We start from the raw sequence: 19,664 nt of genomic DNA on the forward strand, positions 1-19,664 counted from the left end.
TGTTATCATCGTGAAAAATGGCATCAAACCGAAACCTAGATGCAAACTGCTTTCATAGATGGCATTTGTTATAACCTACTATCAAAATTGAGTCAAGTTCGAATCCTGTCGGCCGTCGAAAGGATATATAAAAATTGCTTGACATTTTTAACACAAATCCCGTTGTTTGCATCTTTTAAAACAAAACCAGCATACTTTCTGAAGAAGAAAAAAATATGTACCGAGAAGGTTTTATTACGATCTATGGTTACTCCATATTGTTTTAATTGTAATTTATATTTACGTTGGTCCCGGAGCAGTTGATGAAATAACAACAAATCTTTGCAACAGTTTCAATATCTCTGCTGGTAAAACTAGTAAATATCAATGGAAAACAATTGAACAAAATCATTAAAAAACAGATGTTTAATAATGAAAGAAGTAGTAATTTACCAACAACAAACATTGAAAGTTCTTACAATTCTTACATGATCACGAAGTGAAAGGTGTCATGAAAATAATGCAGCACATGCTGTCTAATAAACGAGATAACAGATCACTGTTATTCAGCCGTACATTCTGGTATTTAACCTCATCCTCTTACAATATCCCTTTTGTTCTAACAATATGTATTGCGTAGTTTATGACGAAAGCTCACATTTCACAACGCTACATGTTATATGCATCTTAGAGGTTTCAGTTTTTACTATAAATCAAAGTAACTTCAGATGCAATGCGTAATGTTTAACGTTGTATATTTAATATCGATCACTGAAGGAATTTCCTTTATACATAATGTAATTATATCCTCCATCATCTTTTGGCGCGTTTTGAAGCTGGGTAGCAGTGATATAGTGCTCATTGCTACCAGTGGGTATCCCGTCAACACCGTGTCGAACCCTATATTCTGATGGTTCTCTATCTATAACATGCCTGTCTCTATAATCCGGTGATCCTCCATCCGTACTGTATCTTATCCTATAATCCGAATGCACACCATTGAGACCATGCCGTATTCTGTAATCCGGCGGAACGCTATTGACGTCATTTCTCGCCCATTCGGGATCCACCCCGTACATGTTGTTATACTCATTTTGTCTCATTCTTTGCCGCCGGAGCTGCCGTTTTCGTCTGGCACGCTCTTTCCTTGCTTCGTCCTTTTTACACTTACTGACTCCGTAATCACACAGCTCTACCAGTAGTTGTACCACCTCGAACATGCTCAGCATTGACAGTCCTATCCAGAGACCAATAGCACCACCCACATCTGACGCGAACTGGGCAGTCTGTAACAGGTATACAAAATGGAATTTACAGTACCAAATTGACAAGATAATTACGTTAATTGTATTGTTATGTTAAGTTGTACAGTAGTCTACGAAGGTTGCGTCCATAAACTGTACACGTAGGTATCACTTCTTTAAGTCGTACTAATAAGTTTCCCCCAATGCCACCGACTTACGTTTATAAAACTTTAAGTTTGTTAACCTAGTATAAATATCCCCAATACCAGATATCCATGTACTTGAAAGTGAAGGCATATATTATACTCATCATATATTGGTATACTGTTAACATATAATGATCAAAAGCAGGTAGATGCATACCTTGACGCCAATAGCATTGCTTATGACATTTTTGTGTCATTTCTCAGATTTTCATACACATGGAAATTTCGAACAACTTTTTTCCATGTTTGCTACTGGAAAATACTTTGTTAGGGTTGCAGTCTAAACATATTGACTTACCTCGATTTCCGGTTGTTCTGAAATCTGCTCATAATTCAGATCTTCGTAATAGATGAGTAGTTTAAGGAAATTGGCACTGAAAAACAATAAGGACAATTTCAACTAATCTATATTTTTATGGATGATTTTACAGAAAACATACATAATATCAAGTATAACAAAAACAAGTCTTATTTGCATAGTTATATCCGAAGTAAATAAATCTCGATTTTCTTTGTTTATGCGAAATGACAGTGAAGGTCCATGGATATGTTCCTATGTGAAAATTCCCATTAATTTATTAATTGATGAACGCTTCAGAAAGGAATTATAGTACATATTTCATTTGGGGAAGAGGTGAACAAAATGATGACTTAAACTTGATGTTTCAAATTGACAATCTAGTAAAGTCATGACAAAAGTCATAAAAAGAAACAATTAAAGACATTTTAATTAACATTATAAATAAATTAGAAATTCTCACGAGTAAAAAACAAGTATATATTCATACTAAAACTTATTCTGTGGGCGAATACTTTTTCGCATTTCACTAGTGACTGAAATCCGCAAAAATCAATGGCTGCCCACAACCACAACAGAATCATAGGACTCTAAAGTATTAGATGAAATAGTCGTCTAAATGTTAGATGTATTTTTTATCCTACCTTAATTCTGCTCTATCTGTAATAGTGGCTAAATGTTAGATGTGATTTTTATCCTACCTTAATTCTGCTCTATCTGTAATGGTGGCTAGATGTTAGATGTGATTTTTATCCTACCTTAATTCTGCTCTATCTGTAATGGTGGCTAAATGTTAGATGTGATTTTTATCCTACCTTAATTCTGCTCTATCTGTAATGGTGGCTAGATGTTAGATGTGATTTTTATCCTACCTTAATTCTGCTCTATCTGTAATAGTGGCTAGATGTTAGATGTGATTTTTATCCTACCTTAATTCTGCTCTATCTGTAATGGTGGCTAGATGTTAGATGTAATTTTTATCCTACCTTAATTCTGCTCTATCTGTAATGGTGGCTAGATGTTAGATGTAATTTTTATCCTACCTTAATTCTGCTCTATCTGTAATGGTGGCTAGATGTTAGATGTAATTTTTATCCTACCTTAATCCTTCTTAATTCTGCTCTATCTGTAATGGTGGCTAGATGTTAGATGTGATTTTTATCCTACCTTAATTCTGCTCTATCTGTAATGTGGCTAGATGTTAGATGTATTTTTATCCTACCTTAATTCTGCTCTATCTGTAATGTGGCTAGATGTTAGATGTCTGCTCACTGTAAGCTAATGTTAGATGTATTTTTATCCTACCTTAATTCTGCTCTATCTGTATGTGTAATGTTAGATGTATTTTTATCCTACCTTAATTCTGCTCTATCTGTATGTGCATGTTAGATGTAATTTTTATCCTACCTTAATTCTGCTCTATCTGTAATGTGGCTAGATGTTAGATGTAATTTTTATCCTACCTTAATTCTGCTCTATCTGTAATGGTGGCTAGATGTTAGATGTAATTTTTATCCTACCTTAATTCTGCTCTATCTGTAATGTGTGGCTAATGTTAGATGTAATTTTTATCCTACCTTAATTCTGCTCTATCTGTAATAGTGGCTAGATGTTAGATGTAATTTTTATCCTACCTTAATTCTGCTCTATCTGTAAAGTGGCTAGATGTTAGATGTAATTTTTATCCTACCTTAATTCTGTCTATCTGATGGTGGCTAGATGTTAGATGTATTTTTTATCCTACCTTAATTCTGCTCTATCTGTAATGGTGGCTAATGTTAGATGTGATTTTTATCCTACCTTAATTCTGCTCTATCTGTAATGTTGGCTAGATGTTAGATGTAATTTTTATCCTACCTTAATTCTGCTCTATCTGTAATAGTGGCTAGATGTTAGATGTAATTTTTATCCTACCTTAATTCTGCTCTATCTGTAATGGTGGCTAGATGTTAGATGTAATTTTTATCCTACCTTAATTCTGCTCTATCTGTAATAGTCGTCTAAATGTTAGATGTAATTTTTATCCTACCTTAATTCTGCTCTATCTGTAATGGTGGCTAGATGTTAGATGTAATTTTTATCCTACCTTAATTCTGCTCTATCTGTAATGGTGGCTAGATGTTAGATGTAATTTTTATCCTACCTTAATTCTGCTCTATCTGTAATGGTGGCTAGATGTTGACAATCTTCTGTCCTGTTCTCAGCCTCACAAATCGTCTGTACTAACACCGTCTGTTGTGGTTTAAATGAAACATAACAACATTTATCTATTTTATAAGAATATATTATTGGAACCGACGGCTTGGACCGACACGAAAAACGATCAAGCATAATATCCTTGCTAAAAACGAATTCCCCAAGGCTTGCAAAAAAGAAAAAAAAAATTGTTGCAGTAAAAATATAAAGGTCTAAGATTATTTTTAAATCCATAGGAAAGCAAATTAAACAGATATTTTCTCTTTAATTATTTGATGCAGTACAAAAATCATAAAGGTCCGAGTTAATTTTTAAATTCGTAAGAAAAATTAATACACAGACAGTTTTAAAATCCGACTATCACGCACTTGGCAAGTACTTAGATAAACACATCGCCTCGTAAGTTATCTGGATTATTCCTTTGACACGCTTACCGAGTAATCTTCCGTAGGCCACTGACGCGTGCTGTGGGCTTTCACATACTGGGTCTCACTGTAAGTAGATATTGAAAAATACAACCTTGATATTTTAATTTAATACGCTGGTGTTATTAATCATCGAGAAAATTAGCCCTCTTGGGTATGATAATGCCTACAGTATGTGTAAGTCATAAACACTGCTCCACATTAGATGTAAATAGATAGATATAGTACAACGATAACGGAAGGGTAAATGTCTGGTAGACATTTAATGATGGATATGAATATTTTGGAGTTTTAACTCTGAATTGGACAGTAGAGGGTAGATAATTGTGATATCACGGTCAAATACCTGATCCATGTATATCTTCATGACGGAGCATTTGTCAATGTTTAATGATATTTGTCTTTAAAATGTTTTAAAATATCTTTTAACAGTGTAGTTCTTATTTTAATGATAAATTATGATAAGGATTTTACCTAGGTTTTAATGTCAGGTCTCTAACTCTTTAGGAGCTCATGGGTCTAATGATTTTCTTTCACTGGTAGTCAACGGACGAGTTTATATTTGATTTATCACCTTTTATTTTTAATCCATTCAGAGTTTGGATTATGATTTTATTTCTAGCGTTTCTAGTCTTAACATTTTGGCTTGCGATACATACGTGCAAGGGTTTGGGCAGGTACATGTTAGAGACTTCTCTCGTATCTCTTCCTGTAAGTCCGCTTGGCATTCGATTTCGGCGGTAGTGTTGCACGGTTTTTCATTTGTCCTGCCTGCCAAAACGAATACCTCTTCCATGTCTAATTGAAAACATCCACATCTCTCCAACATGGCCTCCTGTTCACAAGTAGTGAGGCACGCCTTGTGATTCGAAAGAAAAAAAATCATAAATTTTGATATCTTTTATTATTTTTCCTCAAAATAATAAATGTTCCTAATTAGCAAGTAAATGTCCAAATGCACACGTTGTCCTCTCGCGGAAGGAAACACGTTCGTCATTAATTTTATGGCAATAAATAGCAATAATTTTATGATTATTATGCACTTTATAACTAATCATACGTATTAGGGAGAGGGACGATTCAACCATGGTATCAAATTACAAGTCATTCAAATCACCATATACTACAAGTATCTCATCTAAAAATTTCCAGCCCCCCTCACCTGTCTTGTGTATTTCCTCTTATACTTTCTCTCAAAGTCTTCACCATTTGTGCATACACCGTAAGGTTGGCCTTCTCGGTGGATATCAACCTGTCATCATGAGACACAAAAATAACAAGATTGTAACAATGGAAACCAAATATTCATATTGAGTTTTCACACAAAATAATTTTCCCAGAAAATCATCCTTATTACGTATTATAAAATGTATCGTGAATCTCTGATAATGCGGACGTCAATAGTAACTCATAATCTGCACGGAAATGTCACGAGTTTTAAGAGAATTGATTAGTAGTACACATGAATTGATGACGTGAACATTATAACGTATTATTACATGTACAATCAATCTCAATCAATATTACAGGGTTATCTGCCTTTGTGATGACGTCATCTGTTTGCGAGCGTAACGTCATACATTTCAGAGAAAACGACGTGAGTTTCACTCTCTAAATAAAGACGATACAATGGAGTAACTACCCACAAGCTAGATAACTCTGTAATATACGAAGACAGAATATTGGACTAGGGACAGCAAAGTGCTATTAAGTTGATGAGGACTAATGGAGACGTTTAGTAAACATATAAATAAACAGGGAATATATTCTTCATGATTATCACCTGCAGATGACTGTATCACTATAACATCGGGATAGGACACCACATAACTTATGCCATAATGAATTGTACTTACCAGTTTTAAACCAATGTCCGTTTCAAATGCGGTAGACACGTAGAAGCCCATATTTTCTGGGTCTGGGATGGTCCCTGGATAGTGTAGGGTGACTCGGGCACCATGTCCTTGTGTGATACCTTTAATGTAGTCTTGGTTGTCCACATACAGAATCAATTTCAAACCTGTCAAATTCGAGAAATTAATATAAGTCTTACTGGTTTGACTTAAGTTATCTAATAGAATAAATTAGCCTTTGTTCTCGATGAGAAATAACGTGTCTTGTTTCTGAGGTATTTGCTTTTTAGTGAACTTTATTATTATTTCGTTATTCTTATTCTTGAAGTTTTTTTGTGTGCTTTTTTGTCAATTTTTCAGTTTTCAGTATTATATCAATATAGTTTCTATTCTACCACTGTCCTCTTTGGTTAGGCAACGCTTGTCTTTATGATTGGGTCATATCGGTTAAGCACCGCTCAAATATAATAAGGTTTAATGTTTTCAGAAAATAAAGTAGCCAAAATCTAAAGACATGGACATTTCTTAGATGCTCTTTTATACACTATTCCCAAATACCTACCATTCGCTGGTCCAGATGTTTTTGAAACAAACTTTGAAGATTCAATTGTATAACAATTGCCATATGCCGGTGTTTGATATAATGTAAAATTTCTGTAAAGATAAATATTATCAAAAGTTATTATTAGCTTTGAATAAAATTTAAAAAAAAATGTGACTGTGTAAGTGCTTAGGACATTTGATAACTTGGTTTTGTTTGATTTTCTTTTTTCTTTTTTGTATTTTTTTATTTTTTGAAGAGATTTTACATGGGTACAAAAAGCATTTACATATGATATTCAATATTCATTATTTAAATCGTAATATTCATTTATAAACTTTGAACTTCTCTAATACTGTAAACCAAGTTATTTACAAGGGCTGCCAGATATAATGCACTCTCAAGGTGTTCATTGAAAAAACAAAGTTTACTCTCTCTGTAGATATGTATATATGCATTATATATATTAATTAGTTATTATGTGTTTTCACATATATATAATACTCGACTGGATTATATCAAATCTGAAAAGGAAAATAAATATTTGCCATGTAGACAAAGTGGTTTACAGTACCAGGTATTCCCTATACAATATGATAGTAATTTTCTTGAGTTTTAATTGAACGATTAATGACAGAAATTTGCAAGTTGCACCCTTTTAGAACAGCAAAAGAAGAGATTAAGTAAAAAAGAAGAATAGTAGAACGAACTGAGAGAAGAAAGAAGTGGCAATGGACTGACAAGGCTCATTATTCTCAATTTTTAAAATCATATGTAAAAAGATTAGATACCACACCAAGATCATGCAAAAAAGAAATTAACGTATATTAAGAGAAAATGATTGAAAAGTGACATTATTCTAAAAATTGTTTGATTTTCTTTTTGAATAACTTTATTTCATATTATGTTCAAAGTATTGCAGGTCAGCTCTATATTGTCTTTAAAAGTATAAAAGTGTAGGGCTAATGACATTATCTAAGCGCACAGATGTTAGTGTTAGAAACGGGTTGTTGTCGAGGCAAGAATAACACCAAACCCTTATATACTGCACAACGCTGTGAGCGTCAAGGTATATTTGATGTTACATTGTGTCTTAACAGTATATCACAATGTGTGAACGTCAAGGTATATATGATGTTACATTGTGTCTTAACAGTATATCACAATGTGTGAACGTCAAGGTATATATGATGTTACATTGTGTCTTAGCAGTATATCACAATGTGTGAACGTCAAGGTATATATGATGTTACATTGTGTCTTAGCAGTATATCACAATGTGTGAGCGTCAAGGTATATATGATGTTACATTGTGTCTTAACAGTATATCACAATGTGTGAACGTCAAGGTATATATGATGTTACATATGTACATTGTGTCTTAACAGTATATCACAATGTGTGAACGTCAAGGTATATATGATGTTACATTGTGTCTTAACAGTATATCACAATGTGTGAACGTCAAGGTATATATGATGTTACATTGTGTCTTACAGTATATCACAATGTGTGAACGTCAAGGTATATATGATGTTACATTGTGTCTTAACAGTATATCACAATGTGTGAACGTCAAGGTATATATGATGTTACATTGTGTCTTAACAGTATATCATAATGTGTGAACGTCAAGGTATATATGATGTTACATTGTGTCTTAACAGTATATCACAATGTGTGAACGTCAAGGTATATATGATGTTACATTGTGTCTTAACAGTATATCACAATGTGTGAACGTCAAGGTATATATGATGTTACATTGTGTCTTAACAGTATATCACAATGTGTGAACGTCAAGGTATATATGATGTTACATTGTGTCTTAACAGTATATCACAATGTGTGAACGTCAAGGTATATATGATGTTACATTGTGTCTTAACAGTATATCACAATGTGTGAACGTCAAGGTATATTTGATGTTACATTGTGTCTTAACAGTATATCACAATGTGTGAACGTCAAGGTATATATGATGTTACATTGTGTCTTAACAGTATATCACAATGTGTGAACGTCAAGGTATATATGATGTTACATTGTGTCTTAACAGTATATCACAATGTGTGAACGTCAAGGTATATATGATGTTACATTGTGTCTTAACAGTATATCACAATGTGTGAACGTCAAGGTATATATGATGTTACATTGTGTCTTAACAGTATATCACAATGTGTGAACGTCAAGGTATATTTGATGTTACATTGTGTCTTAGCAGTATATCACAATGTGTGAACGTCAAGGTATATATGATGTTACATTGTGTCTTAGCAGTATATCACAATGTGTGAACGTCAAGGTATATATGATGTTACATTGTGTCTTAACAGTATATCACAATGTGTGAACGTCAAGGTATATATGATGTTACATTGTGTCTTAACAGTATATCACAATGTGTGAACGTCAAGGTATATATGATGTTACATATGTACATTGTGTCTTAACAGTATATCACAATGTGTGAACGTCAAGGTATATATGATGTTACATTGTGTCTTAACAGTATATCACAATGTGTGAACGTCAAGGTATATTTGATGTTACATTGTGTCTTAACAGTATATCACAATGTGTGAACGTCAAGGTATATTTGATGTTACATTGTGTCTTAACAGTATATCACAATGTGTGAACGTCAAGGTATATATGATGTTACATTGTGTCTTAACAGTATATCACAATGTGTGAACGTCAAGGTATATATGATGTTACATTGTGTCTTAACAGTATATCACAATGTGTGAACGTCAAGGTATATTTGATGTTACATTGTGTCTTAACAGTATATCACAATGTGTGAACGTCAAGGTATATATGATGTTACATTGTGTCTTAACAGTATATCACAATGTGTGAACGTCAAGGTATATATGATGTTACATTGTGTCTTAACAGTATATCACAATGTGTGAACGTCAAGGTATCAATTTGATGTTACATTGTGTCTTAGCAGTATATCACAATGTGTGAACGTCAAGGTATATATGATGTTACATTGTGTCTTAGCAGTATATCACAATGTGTGAACGTCAAGGTATATATGATGTTACATTGTGTCTTAACAGTATATCACAATGTGTGAACGTCAAGGTATATATGATGTTAAATTGTGTCTTAACAGTATATCACAATGTGTGAACGTCAAGGTATATATGATGTTAAATTGTGTCTTAAAAGTATATCTCAATGTGTGAACGTCAAGGTATATATGATGTTACATTGTGTCTTAGCAGTAATGTTTTAAGCTTTTGTTATCACATATTACGTTTGTTCTACAATTGACCCTAATGGCAGCATCAGTGTGATCCAACGGCAAAGTTTAACTAGTTTATTTAAAGGCCCGGTCTTATTTGCGCTAGCGTATTTAAAATAAGTGCAGGTTCATAATTTAAAATCACATTACTTTAAACCGTGGGTTAGATTAGGTGTAGAGGTGCGCTAGTCTATACGCTCAGACGTTAATGATCGCTTTTGTAGGCTAAGCTTCGCTGAGGTACGTTATTAGCTTCCCTGTACGTTATGGTAAATCAATAAGTTTCACAATACTTTAGATACTCACTCAGGATAGCACGTCTGTCCGTTAAAGGCACAAGAAACCAGCATATCATTTATAGTATGGCCGATACTCACTCGAGTGTCCCTGTAAAAAAAAAAAAAAAAAACAGATATCATTTATAGTGTGGCCGATACTCACTCGAGTGTCCCTGTAAAATAAAAACCAGCATATCATTTTATAGTATAGCCGATACTCACTCGAGTGTCCCTGTAAAATAAAAACCAGTATATCATTTATAGTATGGCCGATACTCACTCGAGTATCCCTGTAAAATAAAAACTAGTATATCATTTATAGGAATTCTTTAACTTAAAATTCTACATAGGAAAGTATTACGGATTTTAAGGAAGGCTCCTTAACTCAAGATTTTTCCTTAACTTTTGTGATGCTTTCCTATGGAGAATTTTACGTTGAGGAATTCCTAAGATTTAAGGAATATTCATGAAACTGGACCCAGATAATATTACCAACACATGTCTATTATAATATATTTTTAAAAAAACCAAATGCGTGCGGATGTGTTCAAACCGCTCAATCCGAAAAACACCGCACAGTCTTGTAACATTACCGTAGACCACACATACCTCTCTACGCTCATATATAACTCTCGGAAGGTAGCCTCGATGTCAGACACGGTGTCACGTGGTCCAACAGATGTGTCTTTTGGTGCGCTTGGTCCCTTGTAGTCATCCAAATCGATAGCGTCATATGTCTCTACGTAGCGTTTTTTTCTCTTACCAGTCTGTTGAGAGAGATCAGTACCATTAGAACTAAACAGAAAAAACACCACATCATAGTCCAGGCCCATTTGACCTAAAGGTGACCATTTTCAAATTCCAAAAACAAATATCATAATATGAAGTTCCTTAATACATATACTTCACATCTGATATATAAAGGCCCTAATTGGGGAAAATAGTTTTGTTAATCCAGTTGATAATTTCATTAAATAACCATGTAAGATTTGCGATTTTTTGGGGGGGGGGGGGGGGTTCTGTCTTAAAATCCCTTTTTAAATAAAAGGACCAAAGGACTCATTTTATTCAGTGTTATAAAATACGACATTATTCTTGTTCCCAAAATATGGTCCTTCTTTTATCCTCGGTCCCTGTGGTAGTCTGATTACTTTCAAATTATGTTTATTATCTGAATAATGTAGCAAAAACACATATGGAAAATACCGCCCCTTGATTATAACTATAATTACTCACTGTCTGTCCTGGACCGATTCCAGTTCCTGTGCCAGTTCCGGTTCCTGGAACAGTTCCGGTACCTGGAACGCCAGTGTACCCTGTAGTTTTTGTAGGATCCAATTTGGTTGGGTCGACGGCAGAAGTTAAACCCCGTAATCTATCAAGTGCAGTGTCAGAGTTATCGCGGAGCTTGGAGTTCCGGATTATGTTAACATTACAAATAGTTATTGCAGGTAATTGGAGATTACTGAAGCCAAGTTCAATTGTTGTGGTTTTGGGCCACAGGAAAAACTGATTTGAAAGATAATACAGATGCAATACCATCATCCCGATTGCCAAGATCAAAAGAATAGTCCAAGTTATCTTAGCAAACCGAGTCTTTGCCATATTGATATACGGAACACCTTGCATGGACGTCTTCTCCGCAAAACGTTCGATGACCCGGCCAAAAGACTTCTTTTTGCCTTGTGAGTCAAATGACGCCACACTCTTATTGTCATTGTCAATGTTTTGACTCGCTCTGTCTGACTCCGAAATTCGGCCGTCCATTTTATCACAGCCCTGTTGTACATATGTTTCCATTCTTCCAGATGATGGCTAAACCACTCTATTTTGTTTCAATCACGTACTACTCCCTGATACTGCTCATTTGTCAGTTGTACTCATTCATTGTCGGACAAATCTGTAAAACAAAAAATGGATTGGAAATTAAACAATGTTTGTGTTATTGACGACGTGGTAAATTTAACATTAAAATCAATCTGATGCCATTGAAGACACGCCAATAGCTGCTAATGGGCATTGTCCATTTTTGCTATTCTCTTGATTGACGTTAGTTGGACGCTGTTCAACTACTAAATTGGACTTGTGTATTTTGTCTTTTAATATTGCAGGGTAGGTTTATTGTTTTATAATTAATTTTTCTTTCTTTGATTTAGAAATATTTTATTTGCACAATATATACAAATGGGATTAGGCACAAGTTGTAAACTTATAATCCGTCTTCTCCCGAAAAAATAATGATAATATGACCGCAAAATATTAATCAAAATGATGATTGGATAACGTATAATAACTAGCTTTAAGATAAAATTTACAATGCAGTTCAAGCATAATGAAAAATCTCTGTGTCCTCATGTCTATATAAAATATAAAATTAGTAAAATACAGAATCAATTTTATAAATTACTCTAGTCCATCATTTATACAGTGGCCTGATAGAGGAATAACACGACGTATTGTGGTAGAAACAAACTAAATTAAACAATGAACACATTTAACCAAATTGAAAGTAATCATATCTTGATGTCACAATAGAAAAATAGTCGTTGCGTATTGATTTGGAAAATAGCCCCTTGGGAAATCAATGGAATCGTACGTTTAAATGTAGTGCATCTTATTTTATCATGTGTCTGAAAAATCAATTATAAATAACGATGTCATTATCTTCTTTTTTAAATTTCATCGGGTTATTGTGTACTTTTGTCATAATCCGCTTCATGGATTCAAACATTTTGCAAACAAAATGTCTTTCACACCCCGATGAAATTAAAACAAATAATGACATCAGTGCTTAAATGAGAGAAAATCAATTAGTTTTCTCTGAAAAATTTGTCGTCATACTTGAAGACACAGGACGTCACAATCAATATTTATCCGGAAGTGCCGATGACTATATATGTAATATGCAAATAAAGACAATTGTTGATGAGGACAACTATTTGTGTATTTTTATCTTGTCGCAGACATGCGCGTTCGTAGACATGTATGTTGACGATAGATGGTAGGTACATAACCGACATTGGTACGTGTGCTATAGATTAATAGTCCTCTGCCCTCGCCTGAAGTGAACACCCGCCGTTTTAAGCGCAGCTACACGAATGAAATAGAAGTGAACTGAACTTTACATACCAACAGATTAAATGAGGGATGAGCGAATTATTATGAACCTTTTATTGTCCAGGAGCGTTGTCCACACTGTCAGATATCCAGTTAGAGAAGGATTAGAGAGAATTAGAACCATCAACAATCCACGAACCGACCATGTCAAAACGCATTTCTAGTGTACGGGGTATTCGATGTCAGGAAAATTATCCACAATATGTCCGACGCCTGTTTAGAATTTCATAACATACTCGGATGTATGAACACAACTATATCAAAATTGATGAAATATCGATAGAAGCTCAAACACGAATGAATGAAAGGATCTAGCAATGTACATACGAATGAAAAAATATCCTCGTGCTACGGTCTGCTGAACAGACGGCGTTTGACAGAAAAGGTATTACGAGTACATGATGTACTTAAAATCAATGTAAATAAATAAGTAAAAATAGGTAGGCTCGAAAGATCAACTTTAATTTAAATGATATGTTATGGCGTTTCTTTTAATAACTTCCTTACTGTTATGATCTCAGAAATCGTGATTCGTTTGACATTTAGGTTGTATACTCATAGGTTGTGTTATAAAATGTTTCGATATAATCCTGGTAGTTCTGACTAGTATATGTTAAGTAACCTTGTATTTGCATGTGCATGAGTTTTAGTCAGTAGTGTCTGTCTAACTATGGTCATCTAATGTATCACAAAACATTGTTTTGAAGAAAACCGAAAGTTCCCGGAGAACGCACATCGGCTTACAATGTACGACCGGTATATGGCGCCTGTTCTTCGGTGGTTTCAAATTCTTGATTGTAGAAAGTTTAGAAAACTAAAATGACAAGCGTGTGGCCTATAATATCTATTGTGGTAGAGGTATTCTGGCATTGTGATGTACATACCGTAGTGATCCTGTGAGTTTGTATTTCATTCCAAACTTTAACCTGTTCCGATACTAGATGGTATTGTTTACTATAAAGCTTTGTTATTGTTCAGCGCCAAAACGCACTCGTACGATCAAAAGTAATACACGATGGAACATACCCCTGTTCGTATATCGACTCCCCCGCCACATAAACCTTTTTTTATCTTATAATACTTCATCGTCCATTCATAATTAAGATCTAAGTCTCGCAAAATACGCGACAGGAATAAAGTGCAATGTAAAAATGAAACTAAACCGACTGGTCGGCGAAAAAGAGGTATATAAATAAATAAATAAATAAAGAGAAATTAGGCAATTTAAAAAATATCATCTTCAACACTGCTGTTGGGAATGTTACATCAATGGTATTTTGAAGTTTTTCTGTTATCAGAAATCTCCTGTACTTACATCGACCATTAAAATGGACACCATATCCTGCAGATCGACCCACCGTGATACAAATGAATAGACTGATAGGTGTTAACGTCAGCAGAGAAATCGTGACTGGGATATTAGTCATTTTCGTCATTCAAAAATGTAACTTTACAAAGAATGGTACCTGTGTTATAATAGGTCTTCATTAGAGAAGACATGAATAAAACCAAATTTTATATATTATGATAAAAACGACTTACCGTTAAAGATTGGTGATATCTGTTTTAGAATTGTATCCATGGTTTATTTTTATGTACGAACGCACCTATATCCACCCCGAAAATGTTGCTACATTTAAACCACCTCTCTCTCCGAGTTGATATTGGGTTTACACTGACAGGTATTAGTATGGCTCCGGTCGACTGAACTCTTGAGCTTCAGGCACTAACGTTTAAAATGTATGATAGTCAGTTACTTGATGTTATCGATAGAATGTAAATAACATGGCCGATCTGTTAATATTAAAATAAGTTTCAATCTTCAATCACCCGGAAACTACATACCTGGAGATGTCCGTATAATATCAACAGCTAAAAGAAATGTTTTATTTGGTTAAGGTGTGGTAATGTCATAACTTTAAACCAGTCATTTCAATTGGATAGCTTAACAAGTACTTATAGAAAACAAATATAAACATCAGGGCCTATTGTCATGAACATTACTTAACTTTGGAGAATTCCTTAACTTAAAGTTTCAGTAATCTATTAAAAACCATCTGATTTGATGAATAATGCTGTGAAAATCATTCAAATGAACAGACACAAATATGAGAAGTCTTATAAACGTTAGTTAGAACACAGATGTTATGAATTGTTAATTTCATGTTTTTATGTTTTATGTATGTAAAACATACTTGCAGGAATCACTTACAAATGAAACAATTACTAAAAGAACTGTAATAATGTGAAAAGAAATTGTAGACAACAATGTGGCTTCCTAGTCTGACCATATGTACTAATTTCACTGCACTCTAGACGTCACAATTGAACTGGCAAGTCGGACTTTTTCTTGTGGGGCAACGGAAACCTCATAATTAAGTATATATTCCTCTACCTGCTCAGCAACTGGATGGTAGCATAACGACATATTTGATATCAATGTGCCCTTTTTAGGCCGATTTTCGACCCATAAGGGAACATATCAGCAATTTTAGTGAATCATGCCAACCGGAAGTGCCAAAGACAATGGCGGAGCGGCCTTAGTTACAGCAAAGAAATCAGCTTCCAGGAGTGGATCCAAGACGAAAGTCCATCAGTATGTCACCCCATCAAATAGCGATGAAGATGCAGAAAGTACATTGAAGTGCAATACTTGCATGGTCGACTTCCAACTATCAGAAGCGAGGCTACTGAAATGCAGAAGATGTAAGCTCGAACATTGCATAAAATGCCTTCATAAAAAGAAGGCAGAATACGATATGTTAAAGAACTCGGACTCTATGTGGTTCTGTTCGGACTGCAGAGAGACTGTGGAAAGAATAGTGAATGCTGATATGGAGATAGAAATGAGATGTAAAGAGTTCATGTCCGTCTATGAAGATAGAATAGCCGATCTCGAGGTAAAGATGACGACAAAATGCGATGAAAGTCGGGTGAAGCAACTTTTAGACGAGAGAGATAAAGCAAGGAAAGAAGAGCCGAGGACGTACAGCCAAGTTGTCAGCAAGCCTAAGGAGGTCTTGACTGAAATCAACGAGAGAAAGTCACGAGAGAATAATATAATTATATTCAACATCAAAGAGGTAGAATCGGAGAATGCGGAAACAAGGAAACATGAGGATGAATCATTTGTGAATCGCCTCTGTGATATCATGAGAACTACGAAAGATAACGTGAGAAAAATCACGAGACTTGGCAAAAGAGAACAAAAGGACAGCGGAATAGGAAATACGAGGCCAGTTAAAGTAATTTTTAAGGATTATCAAGCAAAGAATTTGTTCATGAGCAACTTAAAAAATCTCGCCGAGGTAACTGACGAAAGTATTAAAAATATCAGTGTCACTCATGACATGACACAGGAAGAAAGAAAGTTATTAAAGGAAAAAGTCACGGAGGCAAAATCGCGTAGTGAAAAGTCGGGGGAATGGAAATACGTAGTTCGCGGCCCACCGTGGGATATGCGGACAATAAAGATGAAGAAAGTGCGGAAAGATTAGACTCGCTGTACACAGATATACACAATCATCTCAACATTCTTTTTACAAATGCAGATACTTTGACCCAACATAAATTACAGGAGTTAAGAAAATTGATAATTCGAGAAAACCCAGATATAATAGCTATTTCTGAAGTTAAACCAAAGAATTGTAAAAGAGAAATTGAACTTTCTGAATATAATATAGAGGGATATGGAATGATATCACTAAATGTGACAAATAAATCGCTCGGAAGAGGAATGGTCATATATATAAAAAATAGTCTTAGATATTCCCAGATCACCAGCATTGAATTTGATGAACATATTTTGTGTGAAGTGGATATCAACGCCAAGGATAAAGTACTAGTTGGTTCCTTGTACAGAAGTCCAAATGCGACTGAAGAAAATTTCAAAAACATGTGTGCATTACTGTTAAAAACAACAGAAATGAAGTACAGCTGCAAAATACTATTTGGAGACTTGAACTTACCAGGCATTGATTGGTCAGTCTGTAATACTAAGTGTGGTGAAGCTTCAAAACAATTCAAATTCGTTGATCAGCATATACGGCAGCCCACCCGTGGACGTGGAACGGATAACCCTAGCGTTATAGATTTGATTCTAACCGATAAGGAAGATTGTATAGAACAGATTCAACTCGATCCTCCTTTAGGGAAAAGTGATCACTCAGTCATCGGAATACGTTGTAATTTCAGTGTGGAAATGGAAAATAATATGAAAACGCGATATGTATATGAAAAGGCAAATTTTCAAGAACTGTCCCGAAAACTTAACATAGACTGGCAAAATAGTTTTTTGGATTGTAAAGATGATGTGGAACAGCTGTGGTCAAAATTTAAAGAGATACTTGAAAACTCAATCAGGGACACAGTTCCAGTACAACAAATAAAACCATCGCACAAATTAAGTAACCACAAAAGTTGTCTAGACAAAAAGACATTGTCTAAAATCAAAAATAAGGCCAGATTATGGAACAGATATATGTCCACTCGGGATCAAGAAGTCTACGCAGAATATTGTAAAGAATCAAGTAAGGTCACTCACAAGGAAGGCGGTAAAATTACGTGAGAAACAAATAGCACAACAAGTAAAGGACAATCCTAAAAAGTTCTGGAGATACGCGAAATCTAAGACAACAACTAAATCCAATATTTCAAATCTGTACAAAGAGGATATCACTACAACAGATGATGAAAAAGCAAATGTACTAGCTAATTTTTTCCAGACAGTGTTTACCCAAGATAAAGATAAATCACTACCTGATATTGAAAAGATTGATGTGGAACCGATCACTCAATTAAATATTTCACCAGAAGTCGTGCAGAAGAAGCTAATGAAGTTGAAAATTTCAAAATCACCTGGACCGGATATGATCCATCCTAGAGTTCTTAAAGAGACACGCGATATTATATGCCATCCTCTCACATTAATATTTCAAACATCAATCGACACTGGGAAATTACCTGCGGACTGGAAATGCGCTAATATAACGGCAATATTTAAGAAAGGAGATCGGAAGGAGGCTTCAAACTACAGACCAGTAAGCCTGACCAGTGTTGTTTGTAAATTATTAGAATCAATAATAAGGGATAAAATAATGAGTCACATGAAAAGAAATAAGCTATTTAGTAACGCTCAGTTTGGTTTTATAGACAGTAGATCCACGGTCTTTGTTCTCTATATAAATGATATGCCCGATGTAACTAGTACCGGGACAGACACCTATCTGTATGCGGATGATATGAAAGCTTTTAGATCAATAAAAAATGAAGAGGATTGCAAAATATTACAACATGATATATATTCATTAAGCCAATGGTCAGATATTTGGAAACTCTGCTTCCACCCAGACAAATGTAAAATGATGCGATTGGGATATTCAAATACAACTAAATATGGATACAGACTGAAGGAAAATGCCCAATTTTTAAAATTTGTTGACTCGGAGAAGGATATTGGTGTCACCATAGATGATAAACTTACCTTTGACAAACATATATGTGAAAAGGTCAACAAAGCAAATTCAATCATGGGAGTGTTGCGGAGGACAATGGAATACATGGACCAGAACAGTTTTAAACTTTTATACACGGCATTAGTTAGGCCTCATATTGAATATGCTGTTCAAGCCTGGTGTCCGTATTTGGAAAAGCATGTAACAACAATAGAAAACGTTCAACGTCGAGCAACAAAGCAAGTGCCAGGTCTCTCAACTTTGCCATATACAGAACGTTTGCGTAAACTCCAACTTCCAACGTTAGCATACAGGCGGTCACGTGGGGATATGATTGAAATGTACAAAATACTTTCTGGAAAATACGATAAAGAAGTCGCAGATTTGTTTTCAATCAACCAGGGATCAAGTACCCGCGGACATGATTTGAAAGTGTACAAAGAGCATTCAAGGCTGTGCGTGAGAAAACACTCGTTTACCCAGAGAGTCGTGAATACTTGGAACAGTCTCCCATCAAATGTTGTTCAGTCTAGGACAGTTAAGCAATTTGAATATGAACTCGATTCACATTGGAAAAATCAGCCACTAAAGTATTTATACACTGAAAAAATAAATCCGTGAATTTCTAAGAGCTGACTATTATAGGATTATAAAAAATCCTGTACATGTTAACATGTATGTTGTCAGAATAAATCTATGTATCTATGTATCAAATCTATGTATCTATGTTAATGCAATGATTGTTGGCAGTACTGCCAAAAAATCGTTTGTATCCTTTATTTATACCTGTAAAATTAAAACCTGTGATC

At 34.6% G+C, this 19,664-nt stretch overlaps 1 protein-coding gene across 1 annotated transcript; it reads right to left on the reverse strand.

The window, feature by feature from the left end:
• Positions 1-390: 390 nt before the first annotated feature.
• LOC138325730 (amiloride-sensitive sodium channel subunit gamma-2-like) lies at positions 391-15,113 on the reverse strand. Its single transcript, XM_069271582.1, has 12 exons — positions 14,945-15,113; positions 11,522-12,185; positions 10,895-11,052; positions 10,314-10,394; positions 6,764-6,855; positions 6,205-6,368; positions 5,511-5,600; positions 5,008-5,207; positions 4,358-4,415; positions 3,871-3,959; positions 1,728-1,803; positions 391-1,265 (listed from the first exon to the last, which is right to left on the reverse strand). Exons 2-12 carry the CDS (start codon positions 12,083-12,085, stop codon positions 738-740), a joined length of 2,100 nt encoding a protein of 699 aa, XP_069127683.1. The 5' UTR covers positions 12,086-12,185; positions 14,945-15,113; the 3' UTR covers positions 391-737.
• Between the last annotated feature and the right edge of the window lie 4,551 nt (positions 15,114-19,664).

Source organism: Argopecten irradians, chromosome 6, assembly GCF_041381155.1.
Source record: "Argopecten irradians isolate NY chromosome 6, Ai_NY, whole genome shotgun sequence".
NCBI lineage: Eukaryota > Metazoa > Mollusca > Bivalvia > Pectinida > Pectinidae > Argopecten > Argopecten irradians.